Below are 27,744 nucleotides of genomic sequence, written 5' to 3'. Positions count from 1 at the left end.
CCCCGATCCGCCAAGACCGCCCGAGGACCCAGATCCGCCATGGTCGCCCGAGGACCCTGATCCGCCATGGTTGTCCAAGGACCCAGATCCATCATGGCCTTCCAAGGCCCCAGATCCGCCATGGTCTCCCGAATCTCCAGTCCTGCCATGGCCTCCCAAGGCTCCAGATCCGCCATGGCCTCCCGAATCTCCAGTCCTGCCATGGCCTCCCAAGGCTCCAGATCCGCCATGGCCTCCCAAGGCTCCAGATCCGCCATGGCCTCCCGAATCTCCAGTCCTGCCATGGCCTCCCAAGGCTCCAGATCCGCCATGGCCTCCCGAATCTCCAGTCCTGCCATGGCCTCCCAAGGCCCCTGATCCGCCCTGGAGGCTTCCCTGGTCTCCTCCCTGTCCGGGCCCTGCTCCAGCCTCCAGAGCGCCCGCCCCCCCCGCCCGTGATGTGTATGTTACGGTGCGGGACGCACCTTCCGGGAGGGGGGCGATATGTTACATGTCAGTCCTTGTCTTGTGTTTCCCCTCCTCTCGTGTCCCTATTTGGCCATCCTCGTTCCTTTCCTCATTAGTTTAATTAGTCCCTAGCCCTGTGTTTGATTAGTCCACACCTGTTCCTTGTTTTCCTAGTGTTTATAAGCCCTGTGTTTCCTAGCCCCTGTGTCCGGTCATCACGTCAGATGTGTTCGTCTCTCCCCATGATCCCTGTTTGTCGGCTGGTTGATAATAAATGTGCTTATTGGAACTCCTACGTCTCCTCGCTCCTTGTTTCCCGAGAGGGAACGTGACACATTGGTACAACATGCAGTGAAAATGTCATAAATTCTGTCATCATTTAATCACCATAATGTCATTCCTAACCTGTATGCATTTGTTTCTTTTGCTGAACACAAAATAAATAAATGCATACTGGCTTTTGTTAGTTAAATTACAAAAGACTGGAAATTATATTGGGACATTGCAAAAACATGTAAAGTGATTATAAATAAAACTTATTTTGTCTGAAACATCTTAATTTGAGAAAGAAAAAACAGTGTTTCTAAATAAAGTAACAGTTGTTAGAAGTTAGAATAGCAACCAGGGACATTTCAAAATGGCCAAATAATGCAATTATTTAAAATTACACATTCATTCACTTAATTATGATAAAAGACAGTTAACATATTTTACTGTAGCTAGTTGCCAAAGAAACATTTATCATTTTCATTTAGTTTAACATGATAAATGAACTGAAACAGATCTCATATATAGACATATGTTTAAAAAAAAAAAAATTACAAACACAACAAAACGACTAAACCTTTAACAAAAAAAGAACAATTAAAACAGAAAAAAAAACTATTTCAAACAATTAATAAAACTATAGTAGTATCTTAATGATACTAAAATAACACTGTTGTGGAAGTCAATAGCTACCAGCAACTGTTTGATCGCCAACAATACAGGTTCGGAGCAGATGAGGGGAACAGAATTTTTAATTTTTGGGTAAACTGCCCCTTTAAACTCATTGGTATCTATACTTGTTTGTTCGTGTATCATCAGGACTCAGGGATAGACATCGGTGACATTGCAGACAGGAAAGCACTGAGGAAAAAACTGCAGTGCAAGACCTTCCGCTGGTACCTAGTGAACATTTACCCTGAGATGAGAATGTACACAGACACCATCGCATATGGAGTGGTGAGTATTTGTATTAAACCCAATGAAACGGAAGCAGTTTGCACATGAAAAGAGCAAATAAAGAGTTCAAATACTGTGCAAATAACTGTATATCTTGTCAGATAGACTCATTTCCCAGCAGTGCAGTGTTATCTGGAATCAGATTGTGTTGTAATAAAACCCTGCATGTCCAGTCAGAGCAGTGGCAGTTGCAAGACAGTTTCCCTCCACACGGCTAATGCTTTAACCACGGCTCCTGTGAGTGCTGAATAGGCTACAGCTCATTTTGAATGCCCAGATATTGTACCATTGAGGCAGGATTTGAGAGCAGCGCTCGCCACGTGTGACACCCACTCGCCGTTCCGTCCAAGGCATCTGAAGAGGATTTTCCAATTTTCTTGACAAAATGATGCCTGCGCAACGCGCCGCTAGCCGTCGAAGCTCAACCGTACTGTTTTTATTAGCCATGCATGTCAAGTCCAAACAATTCATTCACTTTTTATTTCCTACTAGACTACATAATAATGCACTTGACTCAGTACTGATTCAGAAACAGGCTGTCTGGTTGAGGTGTTCATTCTGTGCTTGATTTCATCATGTGTTTTCATAGGCGTAATTTAAAAGGAAGAAACTGTGGAAAATAGGTCAGCCTTATTGAAATGAATTTTGGGAGTAAAGGGCTCAGAAATAGCTCTCGCCCTCATTACTTTACTCTGAGTGACTGCATTTGATGAGCCTGTCAATCACGTTGGCTGGAAATTCAGCACGCGGTGATAAAAGGCACAGCAGTATTCAGCCGAATCCAACGGAAAATGCCAAAACAGAGATACGATCCATTGAAGTCCTCCGCTAGGAATTCTGTTGTCACTGATACGGCCGTGTGTTTAAACATTATTTTCATTAGACGTAGCTGTTGCAATATGCTTTGAAGCCCATGGAGAAAATATGTTTTTGAGGCTCTGCATGAAATGATTTTACTAATAGGCTCTTTATACTCTGGAGGTAAAATCAGGTAAACGGACGCGCAACGAGTTCAAGTTATTCGTGGAAGGCGTGACAGTACTGCTCTTTTACTTCACCAAGGAACTGGAATATCATTTAGATGATTCATGAGTGTTCATTCACTTATGAAAATGAATTTTATAATTAGAACCTGTAATTAGGAGGAGAATTGAACCGCATTACGATGCAAGTGAGAAACAGCCTTGAGTTTTATCTGCCATATGTGCTGTATGAGAAAGAGAGGGGCAAGAGCGAAAAATGACATGCATTTTATTGTCCACTTAATTCTGAAGATGCTATTTTTCTCTCAGCTGAGAAACTCTCTGAAGACTGACTTGTGTCTCGACCAAGGGCCAGACACTGACAACATTCCCATCCTTTACCTCTGTCACGGGATGACACCTCAGGTGAGTTGCCTTTCTTGCTCTGTTCACCTGCATCAGTGGAGTGACTGTGACACTGCTTCTCTTCTCTGTTGCTGTTATATTAGGGCTGTCAGTTTAATGCATTTAGTGTGGTTAATTCTAAACTAAATTACAATATAAAAAGTGACAGAATATAGATGTGCAAAATCTGTTTCGTGTGATGCTAAATGATTTCATTTGTTTTTGTTTTTCAAATTTACTTAGATAAACATTAGTTTTTCAAAGCAGCTTTACAGAAAATATCTTAAAATAAATAATTTACCTAAAATCATTTACTCATGTCGAGTTTCTTTCTTCTGTTAAGAACAAAAGAATATATTTTGAAGAATGTGGGTATCCAAACAACCATATGTCAATGGCTACCATCAACTGTTTGGTTACCATCATTATTCAAAATGTCTTCTTTTCTGTTCATTAAAAGAAAGAAACTCATACAGGTTTGAGAGAGAGAGTTAATGATGACAGATTTTTCATTTTTGGGTGAACTATCCCTTTAGTTACATTCAGCAAATTAGAGCTGGCCAATAATATAGTTTACATTTTGGCAATGCAGTATATATTCCTTGTATGTACTGTATGTTTGGATGGATATACATGCAACTTTATATATAGGGCTGTACAATAATACAGTTTATATATTTGGAATGATATAAACATTCATGCAGCTGAGATTTTACTATATGCAGTAACATAGTATTTTTACTGTATACAGGTAAAGACAGATGTACTATATATCCAACTTTTAATGCATCATTGGGCGTAATAAACGTTACATGTTTACCTTAATTGATTGCCATATCATTGATTTGATGAGAGATTTAAAACTTTTGACAGCCCTAATGAATTTTTATTTGACCTATTTTGTTCTTTATGATTAAAGACTTGGCTGAATAGTAGTGTAAAACATTAATGCGACAGACATTACATAAAACAAGGGACAAATAATAAAAGTACAGATGTGCTGAGAAGGAATTTTGTCATCGAAATATCAGCACTGATGAATGTATGTTTAAATGTCTAAAAATATTTAAAAGCAGAGAAAAAAAGTTTTTGGAGAGTTCCTAGAAGAAGGAACAGTAAATTGCCGAATTTAAAACTATTAAACTATAGTAAATTCAAAACTATTCTCGGGCAGTGGTGCACAAAATATATCACCAATTTTGTTACACATTTGTGAAATAGCTCTTTACATTTACATTTATTCATTTAGTTGACGCTTTTGAGGTCGCACGCCTCTGGAGCAACTAGGGGGTTAAGTGTCTTGCTCAGGGACACATTGGTGTCTCACAGTGGATTCGAACCCGGGTCTCTCACACCAAGTGTCTTATCCACTGCGCCATCACCACCCCTTTACTAGTCATGTTCCCACTGAGGAAGGCGGTGTTCAGTAGAGTACATCTTGACATGGCCAACTTGTCTCAAAAATGCCCCACATATCCCCTTTTTGTAGCTTCTTTCAGGAAACAATAATGTCATTGACCAAATAATCTCTCGAAATGTTATGGTCAAATTAATAAAAGATAAGTTTGATAATGTAATATTTAGAGAGAAAGGAAACTAAGAGGTTTCAGGTGTGACATGGAAGGACCTGTAGTGCTCTCCTATCCTCAGAAAGAGTCAGAGAGCAGCACTCGAGCTGATGGCGCCACTCAAGATGGTAAAGGGCAGGAAAAGGGTGAACAATAAGTCATAGAAGGTGCTGCAATAGCTGATCCAGCTGAGAAAGGGCTGATTGAGAAAGGTTATGGAAGCATGATGATTCCAAAAACACAGCAAGCACAAAATAAAGAGTTTGGTTGCAGAAATATTAGCCTATAAAAAATTCACAGGTGAGAAATTAGTTTTTCAATGCTGATGAATTGTTAGGCTCACAAATCACCAGGGAATTTTCAGCAGATGTAGTTTAGAACAGCTGAGATGTTTTCAACTGCTTACTAAAAAGGAAAGGGAAATGTTTTGTTTGCCACTTTCATCTGGTTTGATCATTTTTATTAATTCTGTTTTCTGTTGAAACAGAGAGGAAAAATAATCTAGCTAATCAGCAGTTATGTGCCCAGACAACACATAATTATGGATCACAAAAATAGCTAATAGAGTGCCTGTGTCTGAGATTAAATGGAGAGCAGATGGATCTTTTTCTTCTCAGGTATTTTAGAAATCCATTAAGTCTCTTGAGCTATATAGCAGCAACCTTAGCAATGAAAAGGTTCTTTTTGGTGGTTATTACTTTATGTTGTCTGTACTATGAGTATTAAAACCTCATCCATGAAATAGTTTGAAGTAGTGAAAGTGAACATTGCCTTTAAATGAGAAACACGCAGTACACGGTCAGACACAATAGAGCGGCTGAAAGAGTGGGCTGGATGATAATCGTAAGTGTTTTTGTGCAGGGGTGGTTGTTTCATTTTCCAGCACTTTCTGCCAATATCTCTGAGACTCTGGGGGTAGTCGGAGGCGGCCTATACATCACAGAAAAACATGGAAATATAACAATGGTGTTTATTAATGTCTGAGTGACAGTGTTACAGAAAATGTTGTTAATGCTTGGTGACGATGTTAACTGGACATACAATTATATTGAAAACCACAAAATCACAAAAGGATTATATATAAAATAATAATAATAATAATAATAAAATTATAGCTAAAATGAATTTGCACGGCTTTATATGTTGGCAGTTCACAAGCATACACCCCCAAAATATTTAGGCCTAAATTTAAGATTTATGTATTTGAATTGCATAAAAAAGTTCCCTTCATTTGGATTATACATTTTTAACATTAAAAAATAAGAAACTTATGCATAAAAATGACTAGTTGTGGAACAAGCAATATTAAATGAGCTAATTGTTTTATCAAATTTAATGAGATTTGAAAATAATAAATATACTGTATATACCTGATTTGAAACTGCAGAAACACTGATCTAAAATATAATTTATAATATTTGAAATATATATAGAGAGAGAGAGATCTGTAGAAGTCTGTTGTAGTGAATTATAATGGATGATTTTGAAAGTTATTTTGCATACTGTAGTTTAATTTTAAATGTATGATGTGCAGATCAGTTAATAGACAAGTCTAAAATCACGCGACTTTATGCTTTGTTTAAAAAAATGATTGTTTTTATACTGTGTAAATAAGTAACATAAATGAATAATATTCATCATTTTGAAATCAAATATAGTATTTGTGTTTATTGTTGACAATATAATTAATTTTGTTTAGTCTACTTCTGTGTTATGTTTCCAATTTGAATCTGCTGTATCTTCTGATTTCCCAGGTGCACATGAAAGCAGTGTATGATTTGTAAATGACAAAGGCTTTAATTATCACCGTTAGAGTGATAATGCATAACATAGCATGCATGTTATCTAAATACATAACCCAGTCCATCAAAATGATGGATCATAATTATTTGTAGTGCAACCTACAGTACCAACACACAATAGATGAGTAAAGGTGTTTACTTCGTACTGAGAACACAATGGTTCATCGTGAAGAGATAATTTATGCTTTTGCACATGTGTAAGTTCAAAATATAACAAAACTAGAGGAAGAAGATCTGAAATTTTTACCAAGGCCAGGCAAAAATGACAGTTTGTCTGAGGAGGAAACATAAAATCCATTTCGGGTGTAAAAGAAAATAGTAACAAATGCCAAGGGACTTGTAAAAAAAAAAGCAAAAAATATATGTATATTTTTTTTTATTAGTCTATGAAAGAAATAAAATTAGAAGTCTGAATTGCTGACAAAACATTGTATAGGACGAATAATAGCATAGTGCACTTTGTTGATGTGTGGAATATGCTATTTGTGCTATAGTTTGATGATTTATAGGCAATAATAGTCATATTATTTCTCTCTCGGTTTTCGTTCTGCTGCTGTCACATCCAGTTTGGCTTAGTCTTACCTGTCAGAAGGCCCCTGTGGAGTTTATAATCAGGACTCAGCTCATAGCAGTGCTTTCAAGGGATTTTTACAAAAATGTGTCCACATCAGCATATTTCATCTTAAGGATACAAAATAAAATAGCTTAAGATACTTTTGATGCTAATGAAAGAGATACGATGGCCCTTCAGTAGCAACAACAACTTATTTCCATATCTAACATCTCAATGTTCTTTAGAAAACAGCATCTGGTTCTCTTCAAAGGTGTTAGTTTCCTAATATTTGAAGTATGTGCAAAACGCAGTGCAGTTTTTTCCTTCTGAACAGCAGGGATGGGTTTTTTTTTTTTGACAATGGAGCTCATACAAAAACAGGAAGTTCTTGGCAAACGTCTCAAACCTGTGCACACATGAACACACTACTGAACATGTAAAATATAGCGAGACAGAACTGTTCCCAAGGAGATTATTTCGGACCCTTCGCTCCCTCCGTTCTGAGAATAGCACACTGTTCAGGAAAGTTTTGCGAAACAGCAGTGCAAGGTGACAGCTACTGCAACCTGCTGTAATTTTTGACACTGCATTTGGTTTACAATTAACTGAAATAATAATTGAGATTATGAATATGGCTTCTGTGATTATTGGAAATGTGAAAGATGTACAGCATTGCATTTAGTTCTACTTCCGCTGACTCAAAATGTTATGACATTGTTTGTTTTTTTCAGTTATTACTTCTGTTGAGTACATAAATGGCAAGAGGTATTTAACTTACCTACACTATTAAAAGTACTATTACAGCTGCTATGTTGACTACAAATGATATTATTACATGCATAGATAATAAACAGTACTGTGCTGTTCTATTTGTTGATCTCTCTAAAGCATTTTATTCTGTAGACCACAAAATCTTATTGCAGAGACTCGGTTGCTTGGGTTTTAGTAAAATTTGTCTAAATTAGTTCAATAATTATCTGACAGAAAGAATGCAGTGTGTCTCAGTTGAAAATTTCACTTCTACAGAATTAAAAATAAATAAAGGAGTCCCACAGGGATCTATTTTAGCTCCGGTTTAATTTTCACTTTATATAAATGACATAGGTCAAGAGATAACCATGGCTAAAATCCATTTATATGCTGATGACACAATTATTTATACAGTTGCACAGTCTATGAAACAAGCCATAGAGCTGTTACAAGATTCCTTCACTGCAATTGATAAAACTGAAATTGGTTTTAAACACAAACAAAACTAAATATAAGGTTTTTACTCGTTGTCGTACCAAAATAACGGTTCCTCCTATTCTAACTTTGGAAGGGGACTATATTGAAAGAGTAAATGGTTATATGCATTGTGGCGGGAGGAGCCAACGACAGACACAGTGGGCGTGGCGTCAAGCCTCGGAGAGGTTTTTATTAAACAAAATATTAAAATACAGTGTCCAAAGGGGGAAAAGTGTCCAAAATAAACAGGGATCTGGTGTCCTCGTTGTGCTGCGGGGCTCGTGAAGGAGGGCAGTGTTCAGGAGGGAAGGGTCCAGGTAAGGGGCGGAGTCCGGCGGCCGCACGCGCTCCCGTCTGGAGGTCCCGGGGCGCGGGTGACGGCGGCTTCTGTGGCGGCTTCGTCCAACTCCTTGATCCTCGGGTGCTCGACGGGATTCCACGGCCCGGCGTCCTCGCCCGACGGCCGTATCGCAGCTGCGGTGTCGGCCGGACTGCGGGTCCGGTCGCTTGCGTCTCTGGCGGCGGCGGGTAGTTCCCTCTACGCTCCCTTTCCTGGACCCACGAGGACACCAGCGTGCATGCACGGGGAAGAGACCGATCTCCCGAGGAGAGGCGCGTTCGGCATTTAACGGCGGCGGTGATGAGGCTCTATTCACGTCAGGTGCGCCTCATCACACGCCGCCAGCCCTGGCTGTTTCAGCGCCCCTCCTCTCTCACACACCCACTCCTGTCGGGAGCCTGGTGAAGGGCGGCGAATATGGGACGGGGTGGTGATGATGAACAGGGGGGAGGCAGCCGACTCGTCACATCCCCCCCTCCCAAGCGACATCCCCGTCCGAGGGTCGCCGCCCACGCAGGAGTGCTACCTTCCTCAACCAGGCTCCAGCGGTCGGAGTGGGCGGGGCAGGGATTCCTCTCCGGGCAACTCTCCCTCTCGCACCGCGCCGGAACCGGGACAGAGAAACCGGGTATTAGTTGTCAGCCTCAACCAGCCACAGGGTAAATGACCAATAGAAAGAACATCACTTACCCCTTTTGTGGCTGGGAGGCTGTCCCCGTTGTTCCTCTGTCCCCGTGCGGGTTCCACGGCTTTTTTGCGAGCGAGAGGGGATGACGTCATCAGATGTTGCCCAACTGCGCTGTCTAGGCTCCGCCTGCCCGCATTCTCCACCACTGTGGCGGGAGGAGCCAACGACAGACACAGTGGGCGTGGCGTCAAGCCTCGGAGAGGTTTTTATTAAACAAAATATTAAAATAAAGTGTCCAAAGGGGGAAAAGTGTCCAAAATAAACAGGGATCTGGTGTCCTCGTTGTGTTGCGGGGCTCGTGAAGGAGGGCAGTGTTCAGGAGGGAAGGGTCCAGGTAAGGGGCGGAGTCCGGCGGCCGCACGCGCTCCCGTCTGGAGGTCCCGGGGCGCGGGTGACGGCGGCTTCTGTGGCGGCTTCGTCCAACTCCTTGATCCTCGGGTGCTTGACGGGATTCCACGGCCCGGCGTCCTCGCCCGACGGCCGTATCGCGGCTGCGGTGTCGGCCGGACTGCGGGTCCGGTCGCTCGCGTCTCTGGCGACGGCGGGTAGTTCCCTCTACGCTCCCTTTCCTGGACCCACGAGGACACCAGCGTGCATGCACGGGGAAGAGACCGGTCTCCCGAGGAGAGGCGCGTTCGGCATTTAACGGCGGCGGTGATGAGGCTCTATTCACGTCAGGTGCGCCTCATCACACGCCGCCAGCCCTGGCTGTTCAGCGCCCCTCCTCTCTCACACACCCACTCCTGTCGGGAGCCTGGTGAAGGGCGGCGAATATGGGACGGGGTGGTGATGATGGACAGGGGGGAGGCAGCCGACTCGTCACAGCATGCAAACATATCCTTATTAAAGAAGTTAGATAGTATATATCATGCTGCAATATGATTTGCGACAAATACATCTTCACTTTCCCATCATTGTACTTTGTACAAAATGGTTGGTTGGTCCTCCTTGTACCAAAGGAGAAAAATGCACATGCTATTATTTACTGCCAAGGCATTACTAGGTAAACTGCCAACTTATATTCGTAATCTTTTATCATATTGTAATTATAGCACTAGAAAATCTTATAAAATACATTTGACTGTTCCTAGAATATGTTCGGAGTTTGGCAAAACTGCCTTTTCCTCTTATGGTCCGAGGCTATGGAATGAAATGCAGAGTGTTATGATGTTAGAAACAATTCCATCTTTAAATATTTTTAGAAACCTTTTGGAGCTCTATCTGAAAGAAACGTGAATGTTTTATGTAATTTGGTTTTATTTCTTATGATGTTGGATGATATGTTTTATTCTTTACTGTTTTTCTTGTTCTGTGTGTGTCTAATCTGTATGTGAAACTCTCTGTGCTGCCATTTTGGCCAGGACTCCCTGGTAGAGGAGATCTATATCTCAATGGGACAATTCCAGGTAAAATAAAGGAAATAATTCAAGAAATACAATTTCTTTATTGGCATTGATGGTTCCACGAAGAACCTTTAACATCCATGGAACCTTTCCATTGCACAAAAGGTTCTTTACAGTGGAAGAAGGTTCTTTAGGTCATTAAAATAGTCTTTTAAGAACTTTTAAGAAGAAATAAAATGTCAATTCTTTTAAGAAGCGAGTCTCTAAACTGTATGATAGTTTTTGTTTCACATTCACAATAGAACACAAAAGATACTCAAAAAGATGGTACAGTGCCGTAGACACAAAATATGTATTCTGCAGTGACAGTCAAGACCTCGGTCCAGACCAAGACATTGAATAGTGAGACCAAGATCCAAGCCAGGGCCAGGTTTATGTCATCATAAGAAGTCTTAAGACCACAAGATCAAGACTCCAAATAGCCTGTGAGAGCTGTATTTGATTGTAAATGGAATGCACATCAAAACACCACACAAATATAAAAATATATTGAATGTAAATTCTGAATCAGCACCTTACCATTAACCTATTTTCTTTATATCCAATTATACGAGTAGAATAATGCGTAGTACCACCCTGGGATTAGTCTAAAAGCCTGAAGTCTTGTTCTCAACCCAAATATATCCAAGAGAAAGAGTTTTATGTTACAACACTTTGGTAATATTATCTTTTGAAACTAAAGCTTGCCAGAGGACTCTCTGAACTTTGAACAAGAGAAAATCCTTCAGGAGAAAAACGCACCTGCATTGCAATCCGCTGCTCAGTGTTCTCTACAAACTAAAGGAGCAACAAATGGAGCGCTCCACACTTTTCTACAGCGTTTTCGCTTCACAGCATCTAATGTAATGACACATTTGAAGAATTCATTCATGGGTAAATACTTTTTTTATGCATGAGACAACAAGCAATGTTAAGTTTGTGACTTAAGCAGTGATTTTGGCTCTGGAGAGACGCGCCTGCCATGTCTGCCAGATGTTCCTTAGCCCCTTGGCTGCTCCCCTTATGCTAACCTTCTCTCTACACACGTTCAGTCACATAGAAACATGCACTACACACACTAACGGCTTCCAAGTCTCTTCATCCTACATGCCATTGAAGGTTGAGCTCCTGCAGGCCATCTGGAGTGACTGCCGGTGATTCTTCAGACAGATGCCACTGGTGTTTCTGGCTCACACATTGACACTTCTTCCATCACAGGAAATTACATCAACAACACAATTAACGGTGCTTCTTTTTGAATCTTTGACAGGTTTGACATGCCCTCCATGACAATAGTCATTTCCTGTCACATCAAATCCTGCAACCATCCCATTAGTTCACATTTCATGGCACTTTTAAAGTGAAATGCCCAGTGACTGCTGCTAAATATTGAGATAAATTATCTCAGAAACTGTTATTCATGACTGTGGTAATGCTTTTTTGTACGTATCACAGCAAATTGATATGGTGAATGATGCCCCTACACTAAACCCTAACCGAAAGTGAGATAAGTGAGCGTTTGTTGAAGCAACCATACCATTTTATCTTCTTTCTACAAATTTTTTGAGTCGTGATTCATGTTTCACTGGACTCATGCATGAGCTCTCCACATCGCAAGTGCAATACTATACCAGGTGCGCTACCGAGCAAGTTTAGTACAACAGAACAGCATACAGCTGGTTATGTGATGCAAACATCAAAATGTATTAGTTTACAAACCATGCATGGTAAAAGTGTTTCAAGGTCATAACATAGTATTATGCAAATAATTGTGCAAAAATAAGTCTTTATGTATTGACAATTTGCCCCGTTATTATATTTTGTGTTAAAAGTTGTTGCTGTTTTACTGCCTTTAGTGTTAATTTTGCCTGAAAACCACAATGAAATGTATGTATAGGTATCTTTTTACAGTTTTCAGCCAAAATGAACACCAGAGAACACCAGTTTTGCAAAAATGTAGGAAGAATCATGTATTTCCAATGCGCCTAGATGCAAAAATAGCCTGTTTAATTCTAAGGGCCAGACAGACGGTGGAAGATGGTCATAAAAAATCATATTATGACTTTTTTGGCTGCATATCTGGACTAACGTTATAAGTGGACCACATGGAATAAATACACTGATATGAATATTATATTAATATATATATTAATTAGTGTTATATGAATGATATGACCCCTTCAATACAATGCTAATGAAGGTGTGTTTTCTCTGCAAAAGTATAGACACTTTGGGTAGAGGCTAAATGTGACCATCTGTTATAAAGTGTTAATGCGCTGAGGTTCGGTATGGGTGTGTGTAATGCATTATGCTAGCTCTCACTTGTATATTATAAATAATACATTGCTTAGTCAACAAAGAGAACTATACTAGTATGGCAAAAAAGGCATCCTGTCACTTGAAGAGTGGAATAGGTTTATTAGCATATCCCCAAACATTATTCAATAATTGATTAACTTATTTAGAGCAGCCAGATGTGAAACATATCAAAAAATTAACATATCAAATAAATGCTTTGCAAATTGTGTGTGAAGTGAGAAAATGTGAATTATTAAAATGATGTGTACACTTATTAAAGAAAATAAAAACTGACAAAATCTGTACACTTTGTCCTATAGTAGAGCACATAAAGATGACTCAGACATGTGACTCATATATGCAAGGTTTTAGGAAAAAAATAATAATAGTTAATAATTTTTTAGAATAGTTAATATTTTTGCATGTACTGTATTTATTTATTTATTTTTTATCACTTACTTATGAGTCATTCTTTATGTGCACTATTATTTTGTGTGCCACTTTGTTTTCCTTTACTTTCAGAGTGCACCAGAATGCTTCATAATATATTTGAACGCACTACAATGTGCCCTCCATCTTGAGTTGATTTGAAATCACACTTTTAGCTTGTGTGTTTTCATGGTCTGCTGCATGGAGATGTCTCATAACATGAGATATAGACATTTATCGTATTGAATGGTTCAATTGCCTGTCCTTGTAATCTTCCGCAGTGACTATTTGCTGCCAGACTTGCTCTCTTTAACAAGCTTACTCTGAAGCCTGGTTTTATTCATGAGTCTGCTCTGTCATTGCAGAATGTATACTACACCAGCACTCAGCAGTTATTCGTGGGCATCTTGAGCCCCACCATCGACGATGATGACAACAAGTGCCTGGTGGATGTGAACGGCCGGCCACGGCTCATTGAGTGCAGCTATGCTGTAGCTAAACGCATGAAGCTCCACTGGCGTTTTACTCAGGTAATACACACCTGCTGCACAGTCTGCACTCGCATATACAACATCCCAAGGTGTTAAATACTGACACTCATATTTTCAATTTTTATATTTTTATGAAATTAATAATTCATCCCCCCAAAACATTGCTGAAAATGTATTCACCCTCAGGTAAATACATACCCAGTCTAGATGTAAATTAGTTTGTTTTTTATCAAAACAGATTTGGAGAAATTTAGCATTATATCACTTGCTCACCAATGGATCCTCTGCAGTGAATGGGTGCCGTCAGAAAGTCCAAACAGCTGATAAAAACATCACAATAATTAATCCACACAACTCCACTCTGTCAATTAACATCTTAAGAAGTAAAAAAAAATAAAAATGTTTTTGTAATAAACAATGTACCATTAAGGTGCTTTTAACCTCAAACCATTGCTTCCAGCAAAAATATGAGTTCTCTATCTATAATGTTGCCTTCTCCAGTGAAAAGGTCATCTTATCTGAATAAGGAAATTATATATCCACAGATTTGCACTGTTTACAAGCAAAACAATCTAAAACGGTTTTAAACAAATATGTCAGTGATAGCATTTTGTTTTATGTGAGAGGTTTTTAACTGGAGGTAGCATTATTATAGATTATGGACTAGTATTTTGGCCAGCAGTGACGGTATAAAGTTAAAATGCCACAATGATGGATTTGTTTCTTACAAACATGCAGCTTTTCACTTCATAAGACATTCATTGATGGACTGGAGAGGTGTGGATTATTATGATGCTTTTATCGGCTGTTTGGACTCACATTCTGACGGCACCCATTCAACTGCAGAGGATTCATTGGAGAGTAAGTGATGTAACGCTAAATTTCTTCAAATCTACATCTGAGGGTGTTTAATTTTTTTTGGGTGTGAACTATTCTTTTAATTTCTCACAATGTCCTGCTTATAAATCCAAATGATTAGCTGTACAGTATATAGCTGTATGTAATTGAAAAAGTAGCAGTGATACTTTGGGATATCGGTTTCAGTTTTAACTAAGGCCTTACGGTTGCTGTTTTAAGCTAATGTTTTTGTACTTCTGCTCCACTGGGATGTCATGTTTTGTCAGGGACAGTGTAGTGCCTTGAGCGTGGATTGAAGTTTAAGAGTGACTGCCTTGATGAAAGTTGATGTTGATAAAGTTCATGTTTTAGTCATCCAACTAAAAAAGAAAACGCTAACAAAACACAACACTTCAATAGAGCAGAGCTCCTTGAGAAGACAACAGATTAAAATATTAATCACTGAAAACTAATTAATATTGCTGAATCCAAATTAAACATTTATGTTGATGCCCTTTGCGTCAGTTTAATAAAGGGAAAGGTTTCTCATTGAAAACAAACCTGCGTGACTCTAAAGATGCTTAGGGGCACGTCTACATTTTGACATTCAGAGCTCTTTGCCCTAGTATTGTGTTTGGTACCTCGGGTGCGAGAACTGTTTGTAATACAAGGGAAAAGACTGTAAATAAGACACAAAAAGTAAAACGAAAAAGTATTTTCGGAGGAGTATTTGATCCTCGTTCTTTTCCGGACCTCTAATTAGAGCCACAAAGGTCAGAAGGAGTCCTACATTCCTCAGCTCCTTTCAAATGTAAAGCTCAAATGCATAATCAACTCTATTATTCCTTCAAATCCTGTGAGTTCACATGTTCATATAATGAAAATAAGCTTGGTTTGCTCTTTGGTTGCTGGATAAGGAAATCAGCTGATTAAATATACTCTTAAAGTCGTGTTTTCAAAACCTACCAAACAAAATAAGTGGCATATCAAACGAAGGGGCTCTTCTGAGATCCAGAGACAAAGGACTTTCATATTTTATAATATGGCTGATGCTATTTTCATAACTAATTTTGATAGTAACTAGGGAAGTTTATTGTGTCAAATGTTTATTATGTACACTGAAAAATGCTGCACTTGCACTAAGTGTGTGGAGGTGAGAAGCAGGGTTATTACTGCTAAAACTAAAAAAAAAAAATGTTTGTTATCGGAAACAAAAGCTGAAATAAAATATAAATAAGTGGCATGGTGGAAATAAATACAATCTGAAACAGAACAACTAATATTGAAATGAAAGTAGAAATATTTTACCTAAATATTTTAAAATGACAGCAAAATTCAATGAAATCTACTCCAGCATATTTATGAAAACTATAATAATATAATAATACTAAAATGACACGTGTAAGAAGGCAGCGAGGTACATTCAAATTTGGATCTAACAGGAAAAATGCATTGTAGACAACAAATATTTGCTCCATTATCTCTAAAGATTAATAGATCTTATTTGAATTTGTTCAAGATCATTAGACATGATGTTATGGTGCCTTGGACGCCTGTCTAAAAGCTGTTTATTTAAGAGGTACTTTCATACAGAAATACTGTCTGTTTAGTCATTGATTGACAAGGCAGTGAGGCAGCAAGGCAGCTGCCTGAGGTTTCAGACGCAGCCATCATCTTCCAGCGGAAGGAATACAGTCACGGCTGAAGAGGTCCCCTTTAGACATTGCTATATTCATAATATAGCACAGTCTCTTGTTAAACATTGTGTATTATATTATATTACCTTACATTATATTATATATTATTATAATACATGTTTTTTCGTCATACACCATTTAGAAAGTTTTTGTTTTGCTTTTATTTTTAATGTTTCTTTTTTGAAGTTTAACATGCTGTATACGAAAATCACATAACTTTTCTATAATTCTACTGTATTTACTCAAGCATAAACATTATATTAAATGCATAATTCTTTAACATAAGGAGTTACCAAAACTGAGTCATCTAGAAGTTTTAACTGGATGATTTTTGTATTTTTATGACTCGTCCCACAATGTTCTGGAATGTTCCAGAAAGCACTAGAATATTACAAAATGTTACAGAAACTTCTAGAATGTTCCATCCTTGCAAAAGCAAAATACCACTGCAGGTGAATAGGGTAAATAATAATAATAATAATAGTTATCACCTTACCCAATTGATTGATTACATTGATAATTGCAAATATTTTTTGTATTACATGTTTTCTAAAATGGTTAAATATGCAAATACGGCATTAGTAAATGAAATGTGTGCTAATTTGCATAAATTTCTAGTACAAAAATCTGAACACTAGATGAAATCAGTTTCAGATTTTTTTTTTAATTGTTTTAACATATTAGAGTCAAATGCATTTACAAATTAATTTGGGGTATCTCATTTTTGTCATAATTCAGAAAAATATTTTGACAAAAAACCATAAGCACTTACACACACTAAACTTTACACTTTTATTCCTGTCTATATCTTGAAGGTTGTTACAGAGAGATTCGTTCCTATATAGTTTGCTTGATTATATACAACATTTTATTTCCCCCAAAAATTGTGAAAAAAAGCTTCTTTTAAAGCACTTTATCTATTTGTGTCAATAGATTTCAATTACAATACATATTTCAAAGGCCATTAGTTTTTTTCTTTATTTTGGATGTTTTCTTTCCACTAGTCTGAAAAAAAAAACACTTTATGAAAAACCAAAAAGCCCAAAATCTCAAAATTGACAGATGCATGTGTTTTTAGCATATCTGTATTAAACCAATTCATATTTCATAATTACTGATAGAAGTTCTAAACTTTACTTGACCTAAATATTTACCAAAATACTGATGCTACCTAAAAATAAATAGTACAATAATAATAAGCACCACATAATTAGAGAAGAACCATAAAAAAGTGAAACCATTTTTTGTCACATCTTCATTTTCATCTATTTATGGTCAATTCTGTCATTTCTACTCTTAAAATAAGTGTTTCTTCTATTTTCTTCATTAGTTGAATTTAATGTAGAAAATTACATTTTAGTGTGTTATCTATTTGGTGTGCATAGATGAGCTGTTTACACAGTTTTGCAGTTTTAATATAAATTTTAAAAGAAATTCTTTAATAACCATATGGGGGTGAGACTAGAAATAAAACGGCTGATATATTGCTTTTAATAATACTCATTTGTACGTGAGCGTCTGTTTATTGGAGTTATTTTTGTTCTTTATAAGACAGATGATGATGCTACTCATTGAAATGTGTGTCGGTTACTCATTAATTAGTTTCTGTTTTATCACTTGCCATTTGTAACTTCTTTCTCCAATTATAAAATATCTCTGCTGCCTCCCTAACTGCCTTTTGTGTTTTGTATGTATCTCACATTAGCTATGGCTGAAGGCAATGCTCCAGTCTAATCTCAGTCTCACACTCACATACACACATCATCATTAAAATAGACTGGATCAATATTAAATGCCTGTGTTGGTTTACTTCTTAGGCATGATGTGAGAGAACAAGGCCATTCTTATAGCCAACTGACCAATTCTTTATAGTGAATTGATGATTATGTGAGGGATCCTTCATGTCAACATCAGCCAGCGAACAGTTCATGTGATGGGCTGGTTTAGCCTTGCCCTTCATATTTACCCTATGCCCACAGTTGGATGCACACCATCACATTAGATCTCCCATGCTTGAATGAATCACTTTAAAGACTTTGGAAACCTGTAACCTTTAACACACTTCTTATGCATCATTATGAGTGGAACATTTGTGCCCTAGGCAGCTTTAGCAGATGAGTATCACACGCGCATGACAAATTAGGGTGAAATTATGATAAAATGATGAACTCTTTTTAGAGAGCAAACTATGAACAAAAAAACAATGTAAACTTCGAATTGTTTTCTTCTGATTCTATTAGTTTCAAAGAAAAACCTAAGAGTCTTTCTTTCCATGTCATTGAGGTGTTTTTGTTCTCGTTGCATTTGTTTAAGAAAAAAAAAAGGGAGCTTAATTTTTAAAAACAATGAAGTAACCTTGTCGAAATAAGCCTTAATGCTGAAACAACCCTCAGTTCCTCAATAGGTTTGACGATTCAAGCTGAGCATAATTCTTTGAAATGAATGACTTTCAGAACTTTCAGCTGCTCAACAACTGTCAGCACTATCAATAAATTGACAGCGAGCCACGTTACTTACTACAGTTCGAGGCTTCTTGCCAAGATTTATGAATTATTCTGAGTCTTGCGAATTTTTAATCAAAAGTATGGGGGCTTTAAAGACTGTCATGTCAGAAGAGTTACACTAAAATTGCATGCCAGTTTTTTTTTTGCCTGGTTTTATCTGTGCCTTACAGGTGTTCATTGTGTTTTAAAACAATATAATAGGACAAAATTAAGAAGGCAGGAGGAATTTGTATCTTTAAAGGAAGAAATTGTGAGACAATCACTTCAATATTTCAATTAGACACTGAATTTAGCACGTATTTGATGAACTCTCATTCATAATTAATAATAATATGATTAATAATACCTGTGTATCATCTTCAAATTATATTCCACATAAAATCTCAGCCAACAACTTCTCAAAGAGTTTTGGTGGTGGAGGTCATAGTGGAGGAATGACAATTTACATCTCTTTCTCAAGATCGTGACAAAATTTATGTCCATAAAGATAAGCAATCTACTTGACATAGGTCAAAACAGATATTCAGTTCATGTGGCTAATAAATCTGTATTTTCTGTGTGTCTCTGTGTCAATTAATGGCACATTTTCATCTGTTACACAAACTCAAACACACGTGATGCTCACAGCTTTACACACAAACTTCATCTCCAGATCTGCTCTGAGGGTCACTTTACAATCTTTTCATCATTGCATTTGAGAAAAACTACTGTCAAATGCACACTGAATCCCAAAGATCTTCACAACAACCCACCAAAATAAAAGTTCAGTTTAACTTTAAGAAATTCTGACAGACATGTATTACTATTGTATACTAGAACTGTACTTCTCTAAGTAATGATAATATTATTAGTTTTAAGAAATAGCATACAACTAATATATTTTAATAATGTTTCAATTTATACAGCTGTTTAAAATTTGTTAAAGTTTTATTAATTAATTTCATTAGACACTGTTTTTAAAGATGATTTTTTTATTAAATCATAAAACAAAATCCGGGAAAAAAAGGAAATCAAGGGGAAAATAAATGTCATAAATGGCTTTTCATAAATGTAGTAGGGTTGTCATGATACCATAAATATGTTACGATATTGTAAGTATCATCATACCATGTGTTATTGTGTTAATTCATAATTCAAATCAAATCCTAAAACGGATAGTAGGTGGCAGCAAGTCTCAATGAGTCACTGAATCATTTATTCAAACAATTAGTTCAAAACAGCTGATTTATTCAGGAATGAAGCAAGTGACTGTTTTTTTTTAAGAATGTCTCATTGCAATTGTGCTGATATTACGAAGAACAGCGCTCTGTTTGCTCGTGTCATATTGCTGAACTATCAAGTTATAAATAAAAAACAAACTCATGCAGGAGCTTTTTCTCCCCATATCTTAAAAATTCCAACTCTGACTGAAGGACAGTATATTAAAACACATAATTAATTTACAATGTTAAAAACACATTATAAGAATTGATATGTTATGTTGATAAATGCATTGCATTCGTCATCACAAATTGGTTCTATAAACTAAGCATAACACCTGTTCCAAAAATGGTCAGATGAGCAAAGGATGAACTGAAACAATACATAAAAGATATCATGATGTTAAAAAGAATGTTTGAGCTGCTGATTTTCTAAATCTTTTCAGTCCCTTTCTCCTGATAAACTGCAGCGCAAACAAAGACATGCAATGTCTCACTGCAAAATGAAACACTCAGTACCATATAAGGCATGAATTCTACACTGCATTTACTACACGGGGCACAGCAGAAAGGCTGCTGCACTAAAAAAGACTCTCTAGCAATGTTTTTGCAGATATGCCTTTAAATTGTGTACTGCCACATATACAGCATAACTTACAGTAGTACCGTAGTACATAGTATACATTGCTAATTGTCATTTAGTTTAATTTAAAGCACTGCTACAACTAAATAAACTACAACTAAAACTTAATAAAATCTATATAGACATATCAAAAATGAAAATAAATAAATAAAATAACTGTAATTTAAAATATTAGCTGTAGAAGTATCAATGATACTAAAATAACACTGGTTGGAGCGTCACAGTGCTTACAGTTTTCTAGGAAGTCAACACTAGAAATGCCCTGATCCACAGCTATATCTACAGCACGGACGATATTGACCTGTTAAACTGTAATGCTTGTAGCTGTATGTCCTGCTGTTCTCGTAAACTTGGAGGCTGCCCAGTGCACATGATAGGCTTCAGATAAACCCTTCATAAATAATCTGTTAGAGAATGTAAAACCTCTATCTGAAGACCTCCTGACCACAGCTGTGTGGGATTCCTTGAGCACCTCTCAAAGAGCGAGAAGGAGTCTTTGGTACTGAGACCAAATAAACCTGGGTCTTAAGGCCACAGGCGTTCTCTTCTGTAAAAAGCGGGCTAAAATGAATGCTGGCAGTGAAAAACTCAGCCACCCTATCTCAGTCCTGCAGTCCCATCCTCCCCGGCTTGAGATCAGTGCGGATGCTTCCCTCTAGCTCTTAGCCTGCTCTCTTATGTCTAAGCCTGCAGCGCTGCTGTTCCCTTACAGATACACCAGCTGTGCCTCTATCAAGTGCCTTTCAGAAGGGAAGATGAAAGATGAAGTTGAATTTGATGCATCTGATGTTTCTAAAGTTTTGAATGTTTTTACCCAAACTCTCCACCTCCTAATGTTTTCTTCTTTATGGCCTCAAAACATCTTTCAAGATTATGATTGTGTGGCATTTCATCCCAAAATCAGAAGATTATTAGCAGTAGTAGTAGTAGTAGTATTGCCAAAACAACATATACTAAAAATACAATTATATAAAAAAGTGCATTAGAAAATTAATGCAATTAATCAAGTCTCTGATACATATATTGGAAAAAATTCAAGCTTGAATTACCAGTTAATGCTAAATGTTTTTTTTTTTCATGTCTCATTAGTAATCATGTGTATTCATACATAAAGTAGTAGCACACATACTTTTTTGTATGATGGCATTGATACTAAAATTTGCTTAATTAGTGTACAGTGTCAACATCATCGTAAAAGCTAATTTACAACTTTAGAGATGTGCAAATGTTATAAACACTTTCATGTTCATTGAACTGATAGAATTAATAAGCTGATTTTATTTAATTTATTCAGTGATTGATATGTTCAACATGATCACATTCATAAATCCAAAATTCAAATCAATTGTTGCATTAGTTAAACATTTAATATTTGCAGCCTCAAGCGTTACACCACAGGTTTGAGGTCAAAGACATTCAAATGCATTGGCTCTTGCATGTGTTTTGGCCAACTTTGAAATGCCAGCTTTTGATACTGTGGCCTTAAAATCTTTTTGAATGTGATGTAGGATGTAGGAGATCTGGGGACAGATTTCAGCGATTTACCATTTTAATTTCACTTCAAAATTTGTAATTAAATTTGTTGCCACTATACATTTATCTGTTTTTGAGTACTTGAGATATGGTTAGGTTTAAGGTAGGCTTGAGGTTAAGGGCTCAAAAATATCTACATGATTGTTAAAACATGCCTATAGAAATACCATTCAAGATATAGATGAGTTTTTTTCTTCATCAGAACATGTTTGGAGAAATATAGCACTACATCAGTTGTTCACCAATGGATCCTCTGTAGTGAATGGGTGCCGTCAGAATGAGAGTCCAAATAGCTGATAAAAATAAAAATCCACAAATAATCCACACCACTCCAGTGAAGCAAAAAGGCAGTGTGTTTGTAATAAATTAATCATTAGGATGTTTTTAACTGTTGCTTCTGGCTTAAATACGAGTCCTCAGGGGTTGTTTTGACAACATTGTTGTCTGCATGTGAAACTTTTCAAAAACTTTTGTAAAAACTTTTTGCATTTTTAGTAAATTGTTGTTGTGTAAACGTACCTTGAAACCAGTTCTAAACAAATATGTTGGTGGACAACAGGGATTATAGTCTGGTATTTTGGTCAGAAGCGACAGTTTGAAGTTAAAATGCCTTTTTATTGTTTTCATACAAACACACAGCTTTTTACATCACAATATATTAATTGATGGACTGGAGTGGTGTGGATTGCTTGTGAATCATTGTGATGTTTTTATCAGCTGTTTGGACTCTCATTCTGACGGCACCCATTCACTGGGTCCATTGGTGAGCAAGTGACGTAATGCTAAATGTCTCCAAATCTGTTCCGATAAAGAAACAAACTCATCTACATCTTGATTGTATCGAGGATGAGTACATTTTCAGCTAATTTTCATTTTTGGGTGAACTAATCCTTTAAGTGCTATTTCGTTTCTATCCAAACTTACAAAATGTATGTGTATGTTATGTATGAATAACTACATTCTCAAAGGAGATCAGACTGTGATGCCAGATGAGATTTTTCTGAACATGAAGTGTGAAAAGTTACCCATATTGAAAAGGAATTTTGTGGGAAGATGGATGAAGCCCTGACAGCTCCATCTATACAGGAGCATGCCTAGGCACAGTCGGGGGATTCTGTAATGAAATATATCTATTTTCTTTCTCCTTTCTTCAGGGAGGCTCCATCCAAAATACAAAGTCAAAGCGATGCCTTGAACTCGTGGAGAACAATGACAATGAGTTTGGATATCAGCTGACGCTCCAAAAATGCACTGGCCAGAATTGGACTATCACAAATATGTTGGCTGGTAACACCTTATGATGGTACCATTGAGACTGAAGAATATGCACATCTGGGAGGACTGCATTGACAAATGATGACAAGCTTAAGCACCTGGATGTCTGTATTTGACTTTGACATCATATGATAAATGTTAAACATTTTTCCTAGCTACTGTACTTGTGCATACTGATAAGCCACATTTGGCAGATATTGCATTGTGTTCTACACTGTACTGAGATTTATTTTGTGCAAGGTATACTTGGTTTTGTCTTGACTTGAAGGTTGTACCGGCTCCATTGCACACATTGAAGCCATAATTGCTACTATGTAGCAAAGCTTTGGCAACGTTCTTGCTGTATTTCTTTCTAGTGTCTCAGGTTTGTAGGTTGAGATTATTTTGAAATAACTCTGTACATTTTTGGGACATGCCAATATGTTGGAACTTATCTAGATACAATCAACTGTTTTATATCTACATGTATAGTAAATATTCTCAGTATTTATAATTAATGGCAGTAAAAAACAAATGCGAAGACCATTTGTGAGTTCTGCTGATCTACATTTTCCTACACAAGACCTTGTACCATCATTCCTGTAAAACAGAGAGAGCTGTAGTTGACAGATTTGGTAATTCCTCGCAGTGTCGGTGGTTTGGTTGAACAGATGTGCTCTCTCTAGAGTACAACTCAGTGTTTGTTCCTTCAGATGCATGGCTTGCGCTTGTGTTCACCAAAATATTCCATGAAGATCACAATGAATTTTATAGCAGTGGTTCTAAACTGGTGGATCGCAAGACAAAAATAGGTTACAGGTCTGTTCGGGACAGCAGAGGAAACACTGCTGAGTACAATAATTATAACTAACCATATAGATACAATAGCAAAATAAATATGAGCTGTGCGCCCAATCAAATTCGCTCACACTTTAATTTGATGACCAATTCTCACTATTGACTATTTCGATGACTTTTGCCTCAAACACCTATTTGCTGCTTATTTATAGTAAGGTAGTTGGTAAGTTTAGGAATTGGGTAGGGATCTAAAATATAGCCATGCTGAATAAGGTATTAATATGTGTTTTATAAGTACTAATAAACAGCCAATATGTGTCACGGTGCACACAGCAATGATGAACGAGAAACACAAGATAAGGATGAAAAACTCAAAATACAGTCTTTAATGACTCCAAACAAGGCAGGGCAGGACAAGGCGAGGTAGACACAGACAGGAACGCCGGGGAGTAACAGGAATTAAATACAAGGGATAATCATAGATAATTAGACAAACACGGCTGGACAAGAATGAACTAATAATCACATTAAACAAGGACAGGAAACAAACCAAATATGGAAACATGAGGCGGGAACACATGACAGAGGACTGACAATATGCTAGTAATATGCAGTAAATGCTAATAAACAGGTAAATAGTGAGAACTGGTCCCTAAACTAAAGTGTTACCTCAAATTCTATAATATTTTGGTGCAAATGCATCTGTAACTTAGTGAACATTAGTCAACTTAGACAGATGCCAACATGGACATGTTGCATGACATCACTGGAAAACTATATGCTTAAAAAAAAACAATAAGAAAAAACCACGAGGGACAAGAAAGTAATGTGGCTCTGAATGCATAATCAAGGTTTTTGCCATTTACAACGTGCTTTGTGCTGTGAATTACTGGCTTTATTAATATTAGATATTTAAGTGTTTCTTTTTATTTAAAAGTGTTTCGTTATATTAGTATCATATTACATTTATTACAATTTAATGTTTTAAACAAACAAACAAAAAAAAAGGTAGATGTCTGCTCACTGAAATTATTTTATTACAACCAAGAGCAGGAATTGTGCCTGATGAAGAGCTAACTGGTCGAAACGTTGCGCTTTGTTGTAATAAAATCTTCTGGAGCTTTAATTTGTTACAAAATTCCCATTGTTCTTAATTATTTTAAAAAAAATAGATTTGAGCTGTGATTCGAATCTAATTTCCCTGTTCTTGTATATGAAAGCTAGCAGAACGAAAGCATGAAATCACACTGAAACAGCAGCTCTCATGTTTGGTATGGTTTGCAAAAACATGCAAGCAGTGCCTTTTATGTTCTAACAAACAGAACAGGGGAAAAACAGAAGTTTGTCTATAGATGGTCACACTACAGACGGGGGAAAACTCTTATAAAGTACCAAACTTAGACCTCATTCGTCTGACCCATAAGTGAACCCAGTGGACTCAGATCTCTGTGGTCCACTTTAGTGTCTTAGTCCACCTCATCTTAAATATTTACAGTAATTATATTTGGAACCAAATAATTGAATATTATATCATTGCAATGTAATGCTGATAATAATTATATAGACATGCACATGAAAATTGTGGACAAGTGAACACCGTATGCTTGATTGCTTTAAAAAGTTGTATCAGTATTAGTGTTGTTTTTGGCGGCCTGTTTTAATTTTAGTTTTAGTCTAGTCTTTGTGTGAAGCTGTCATTTTAGTTTTTATTAGTTTTAGTCACGTTCATACTCTTTTTAGTCTAGTCAAGTTTCAGTCAGCTAAAAGTGAACAAAAAATGTTTTTATTGATTATTTAGGTATCATTTTCATTTGTGTAATGTCCACTAAATTGCCTATGATTAGTTTAGTTGAGGTTGAAATTTATTTTTTATAGGGCCAGCAGAGAAGGCCCTGCTTCCTCTGACGGCCCACCACTGCGCTAGTAGTATAGACGAAACCCAAATTTTATTTTAGCCAAACCCATTTCAAACAAGGTTATCTTATTATATTATTGTTACCTTATAGACTTAAGAATACATCCATGCCAGACAAGGAAGACACTCTGATTTGAAATTACAACATTTATTTTACCAACAAAACATGTTAACATGTTTGTTGTGGTCTTCTAAATAATGCTTGAGGAAGTGACGTCGCCTGCGTCTGTGCAGTGCGGCCTGATGCAGCCCCAGAATGCAGCCCCTGAAATGAGACACAGGAAACAGAAGTACTGCAAAATAATAATAATAACGCGACTACACGAGACGAAATAACGTTATAACGTTTTGTCTCATTTTGGTCAACGAAAATGAACATTTTAGCATAGTTTTTATTTTGCAAAACACATTTAGTCTCGTTTTTATTCGTCAACAATATTGCATTATATATTTAATTATAGGCATCGTCACATGGCCAGCATTTACGTTGCGTCTCGTGATAAAGGTTCGTTGACGACGATATTTAGTCATTATTTTCGTTGATGAAAGCAACACTAATCAGTATTCTAGTCGATGTGCGACTTCATTCATGGGTGTATGACAAATGGTGCAGGACAATGTAGATGCCATAATTTGTACTGAAGAAGAGGCAGCATGTGAGATGATAATAATAGTAATGCTTTGCATCAGAAGCACCACTCATAATAATGAATATAATACAGCAGTATTGTATTTTTGGTCACTCTTTAGTGTGGGGATCAATTCCCACTATCTTTTGCCTCAGTAAACTCCTAATCTGCTGCTTATTAATAGTTAGTAAGGTAGTTGTGAAGTTTAAGTATGGGGTAGAGTTAAGGGATATAAAATATGATCAGGCAGAGTAAGGCAGTAATATGTGTTTTATAAGTGATAATAAACAGCTAATATGCTAGTAATATTCATGCTAACAAGCAACTAGTTAATAGTGAGAATTGTATTTTCCTTCATAATTCTCCATCTGAACACACAGAAATGTAAGTTATTATTCATTGAAAATCTCGCCTTCTGCTGTTGGTCTCAAATCTAATTTGCAGTTTTACATATTCAGAACTGGCACATTATGGCCAGTCATGATAAAACAACCAATGGCTTTGGCACCACTGATATCAAACCTGGCATGATGAGTTTTGATGCGTCACATTTGAATATGAATGCAAAACCCTTCTGGTGTTTATTATGGTGTTATTGGAGCACCTGATCACTGTATGCTTTGTATGGAAAGGAGAAGCTTAGACATTTTCCAAGGATAAAAGAAAGTTAAATGATTTAATGTCATGTCAGATAGCATACAGAAATTTCATTTTTAGATGAATGATCCCTTTTAAAGTCTCCATTGATACTGTTGTTCCATGCATGGTGGTAAACAGCTTTGCTGTTCACGTGTCAAAGATTTTATTCTCAAAAGATGTCCGGATCCTCCCTGTAGCGGGAGTTGTGTTTTCTTTAAACCCCCCCCCCCCCCTCTCTCTATGGTGTGTATCAAGGGAAGAGACGAGTGGCACTTTCTGT

The 27,744-nt window shown here is 37.1% G+C and overlaps 1 protein-coding gene across 1 annotated transcript in view; it reads left to right on the top strand.

The window, feature by feature from the left end:
* Nucleotides 1-24,028, top strand: part of LOC306878242 (polypeptide N-acetylgalactosaminyltransferase 18-like) — a 107,630-nt gene extending 83,602 nt beyond the window's left edge. The window contains exons 8-11 of the mRNA XM_079430462.1: nt 1,534-1,671; nt 2,964-3,059; nt 13,691-13,855; nt 23,384-24,028. Coding sequence (XP_079286588.1) covers nt 1,534-1,671; nt 2,964-3,059; nt 13,691-13,855; nt 23,384-23,530 — 546 coding nt within the window. The 3' untranslated portion in view covers nt 23,531-24,028. The remainder of the gene's footprint in view (nt 1-1,533; nt 1,672-2,963; nt 3,060-13,690; nt 13,856-23,383) is intronic.
* The last annotated feature ends 3,716 nt before the right edge of the window (nt 24,029-27,744 follow it).

The sequence above is a fragment of the Barbus barbus genome (assembly GCF_936440315.1).
Source record: "Barbus barbus genome assembly, chromosome: 2".
Taxonomy (NCBI): Eukaryota; Metazoa; Chordata; class Actinopteri; order Cypriniformes; family Cyprinidae; genus Barbus; species Barbus barbus.
Note: the sequence above shows the minus strand (reverse complement) of the source record. Positions and strands in the feature narration are given on the sequence as shown.